Source organism: Atta cephalotes (genome assembly GCF_000143395.1).
Source record: "Atta cephalotes unplaced genomic scaffold scaffold00065, whole genome shotgun sequence".
NCBI classification, from domain to species: domain Eukaryota; kingdom Metazoa; phylum Arthropoda; class Insecta; order Hymenoptera; family Formicidae; genus Atta; species Atta cephalotes.
This window is the reverse complement of record NW_012130129.1, coordinates 416,977-421,693: the sequence shown is the minus strand read 5'-3', so window position 1 is coordinate 421,693 and position 4,717 is coordinate 416,977. Positions and strand designations below refer to the sequence as shown.

Sequence of the window (4,717 nt, the reverse complement as noted above, 5' to 3'; positions counted from 1 at the left end):
ATATATATATATAAAATAAAATTTTGGCATTATATCTTATCTACCCAGAATAAATACAAAATACGTGCAAAATTATTAGGTGAGGGTAAGAATATATTATTTACAGCATTTACGGAATCATTCGCCACTGATTATACGCATCAGACAACTCTGACGCGTCACAATTAATCTATACGAATAAAAAAAAATCTTAAAAAAACGAATGTTTACTTTACAATAAATGTTCGCTTTTTATCTAGGATATCTAAGAGACTCCGTACAATAAAAGAAACAGGGAATAGAGAACAGAAAATAAGAATTTCAACCTATCAAAAATCATGTATCGTGGAATACAGTTTCATAGATTGAAATTCTTATTCTCTGTTCTCTGATCTTTTTATTCCGCGGAGCCCCTAAATCTCAAGTTTTTTAGAAAAAAAAATTCAAACATTAAGAATATATGCTACTTACTTTTGTTATATACTATACATGTATGTATAAACTAATTACTTTAATGACTACTTTACATCGTACAAATAATTATAATATAGTATCATATCAGATTATATTTTTTTATATTTTTTTAATATGTACTAGATGTAAGAATTAGTAAATACAACTATACTATATAATATGAAATTAATATTAAGAATACGTGACGAAAGTATGAATTGGAGAGAGAGAGAGAGAGAGAGAGAGAGATTATGGTAGTTTTTCATGCAAATAAAGTGAATTAATTTTTATAATAACTTTTATAATAAATGTGCTGTTGACAATTTGTGAGCCCGTTAATCAACCTTTCGAGATAGACATATCGAAATCACAATCTTCGATATTTTAAATGATCGTATTAATATTTACCTCTATCAACCATGTGACCAACTGGATAAACGGTAATAGAACTGACGAATCACGGACCTTCTTGATAACCAAAACAGAGAGAGGTGGCTTGTACCACGTCAACCTCTGAGAGGCCGGGTCTTGAATAGTCCTGAAATAAGCAAGCAAAACTATTATGATTCTATCATTACATTTTTTTTTCTCTGCTAATTTATGATAATTATCAACTGAACAAACTATTATTTCACATTTCTTATATCAATATTATGTTTCATAGAGTATTTTATAAAAACAAATTTTTCATAGATCGAGGTTCAAATAAGATTGAATTATATTTTACGCAGCATGGGTAAGTAGTCAGAAGAACAAATTTTACATTCTTAATGGTCTATATTACGCATCTATGTTACTATTAATTCTATAATAGGTCGTTTAATTATTCGCTAGCTGTCATTGTACTGTACAAACGTTGAGAAACAATCGAAGCAAAGAGACAAAGGCAACTGATGAAATATAAAAAAGTGTTAATGCCCCGATGAATTTCATTTACTGTTTATGAGCATTAAATATGTTATTACATTACATTGAAGTTTGTGCATAATCTATAAAAAGATTAGATATATAGTTTTTGCATCCATATCAAATAATAAAAATTTGTAAAATTGAATGTAGTAAACAATGATTGATTAAAAGACAATGCAGTGAAATAAAAAAATTAGGAAACTATATTTTTTCTTCAAATATTTGTGAAAATTTGAAATCAAACATAAATGGAAATTTCAAGTGACATTTAAAATATTTGAAATTGCAAATTATTAATGTCCACAGATATCATAATTTTTTTATATGATAACTGATTAGAAATAAACAACTTATTTGTCAATGAAAAATAAATAAATCTACAGTAATTTGTTTGATGATGTCAAATATAATGCGACGATTTTATTGTGAGTATTATGCGTTGACTAATTATAAAGACTAATAATTTCCTGTAGATTTCAGAGCTTAAATAAACTTCCGTAAATTAGAGAGAATAAAAATAAACTGAGTTTAGTTCTAATAATATGGTGTGTACAAACTTTATCATGGAAACTGCGATGTCAATAAACAAAGAGATAGCTTAATACAAAAATCAAGGAGTATATTAATAATATAAAATTAGAATCGTCATAATTATTCAGAATATACAATTTTAGAATTTAATCATTTTTTTAGTTAAAAGAATGTTAAAATATTGGACTCCGAATCTAATTACAAAAGATTGATCTCTGCTACATGTAAAAGAAAATGAAAATTAATGGTAAAACGAAATGAAATTAATTCCTTAGAAAATATTCAATTTTTTAACGATTCTTATTATTATTTACTTGTTGTGTTCCTTAACAATTGTTAAAAATTGACTTACTCTCTTATAATAATTTGTTGACATATGGTTATATGACAGTTCATTTAATGAATTTCATTTGTCTATCAATATTTTTATCAGCATGAAATTTTGTCAAAATCTTATCAGACATTATATTAATTTTTTATACACTGTCTTCTCGTAACATTTAAGTTAAGTGTTTTCACACATTATTTTTTTTGATAATTTAATAACGCAATTTTATTTCTTTTTCAAAAAATAAGGACATCATTGATATCATCTACATTATTATTACTGACATACGACCTAATTTTTTATCATTTACTGTAGGATTTCTTGCGAGATAGCATAATTAAGTTTATAACAAATTATTTTTTGTACATTATATTATTAGATTAACCTAATAATATATAATTTTCCGAATTGTTCGAAAAATTCGTTTCAAATCTTCTTATATGTAAGTTCCGCTTTGTTTAATGATCTTAGTTCAGTTTGTTTAATGTCTTAGGTAACTGCGTGAAACCCTTTCAAAACTTGTCTTAAAGGAAATTTTTCAAAGAGAAAAATAGGCAGTTATATGTAGCTCATTGAATAAAGCGAAATATATTTGCAGGAATTTGATGGGAAAGTGATTTATAACAAGTCACTTATAACATCATTATTTTTTCAAAAAAATTGTTACTTTTTTCTATAACAATAACAGCATTATATTTTTATAATAATTAAGAAATTTATCTGTTACTTTTATCGTGACTTTAATCCATCATTATCTTTATTTATATTTCGTATTATTTGTAATTGACTAGGAATATTTTATTTAAACAAAAATTTTTTAACATTGAAATATATTTTGTACTTTATATCTTATTTTTAGATTAGATTCCGATAGTCACTTTCTGTATATGTAATAATTAATTTAATTTTTAAATATAATAATTTTAATTTTTTAATATAGATGTAGTTCCATAATGCTAATATTTATTATCATATACTGCCTATATGTATAAATATGTATAGCTAAAGATAACTGTTGCGAGTATAGTTAAAACGTTTCGTTCATTATATTTGACAATTTATGTTAATAAAATGTTTCAATGTATTTAATTATTAATTCGTTAATTTGACTTTTCTTAATTATTTTCTAATACCAATAATTTTCGTTTTTTTTTCAATTCAAATTAACTCGCACGTGTTTTTTGTACACCGAGTACATTCGAGTTGCTTTTTTAATTTTTCCCGAATATTCGGTTAGTATACTATATGTAATTACAATTTAATTATCAATGTTGATATGTCGTTCCAATTCTAAATATTTGTCAGATAATCTTAAAATATATTTTTGCGTCAGAGTCAAGTAGGGAATCAATAACTTGTCCGATTGCCAAACTTCACGAACTTGATTGAAATAAAGTGGACTAAAATTTGATTATGTTACTAATGTTTAATGGATAATTTTTAAATATTTTCTAGAAAAAAGCAGAGAAAGAAAAAATAGAGCACATTGTTAAAAATTAAAGAATTAAATTTTCAATTTCATAAGTTAAATAACATTTGAAAGATTAAAAATATGACTCTAATTAATTATATAATAATAATTTGTGACATTATGTATAATTTGATGCAAGTTAATTAAAAAAAAAATGAGTAAAGCTTACAGCGAGTTCACCATATTAACAAAAATTTCAGAATAATTAGGACAACTCATGTTTAAACACACTTAACACTAGTAATATGTATATAAGACTTTCTCTTCTTCATAAAAAAAAAACTTCAATTTATGTTCACTGGGCACTTTATCACTGTATTAACAAAAAGCGATCCTTTGAAACTATTAATCAATGTTTAAGGAAGTACGATCTTGTCACGAGATTGTAAACGATCAACTACCATCTGAACATCTAAAAAATCGTGCGGCAATCTACCTACCTTGATGTTCCAACCATGATGCGGTACTGACCACTGGTTGACGAACGCGCGCTTACTGACTCAAGTAAAAGATAGACATTTAAACGGAAACGTCGCGCACGCGCTTACTCGTCGCATGCAGGCGCGGGAAATCACGCAGTCAGCATCTGATTTATTGTATATACAAAACGTGTTTTTTGAGCTCTGGCAGAAGATTATCATATTCATGATGAAACGTCCATTATTATTAACTTTTTCCAAAATTTTGATATGCAGATACTTATTACACGAAATAAATCAGTTATGAACATATAAATATGAAATCTTTATATATACATATATTGTATACATACGTACACACATATAGAGTTACATATAGACTTTTGTTCCACAATAAAATTATGTGCATTTAAAAATAATATTTTTTAAGTAATTATTCAAAGACAAATTAATTTTAGTCAGGGTTGTAGCATAAAATAATACAAGAATAAAGTACATAGGCTTCGTTCAAGAAACGGGTTATCATGTTATTACGTCGTTTTATATTTATTTTATAACTAGTAAATGATAAAGATAAAATGAGAGAGAGAGAGAGAGAGAGAGAGAGAGAGAGAATAGAAAGAAAAC

General features: G+C 25.8%; 1 protein-coding gene across 2 annotated transcripts in view; it reads right to left on the bottom strand.

Annotated features, from left to right (window-relative positions):
* The window catches only part of LOC105623826 (NAD kinase-like), a 29,591-nt gene that overhangs the window by 4,833 nt on the left and 20,041 nt on the right, over positions 1-4,717 (bottom strand). For both annotated transcript variants that reach the window (XM_012205202.1, XM_012205201.1), the window contains one exon: positions 841-970. In XM_012205202.1, the coding sequence (XP_012060592.1) occupies positions 841-970 (130 nt within the window). The remainder of the gene's footprint in view (positions 1-840; positions 971-4,717) is intronic.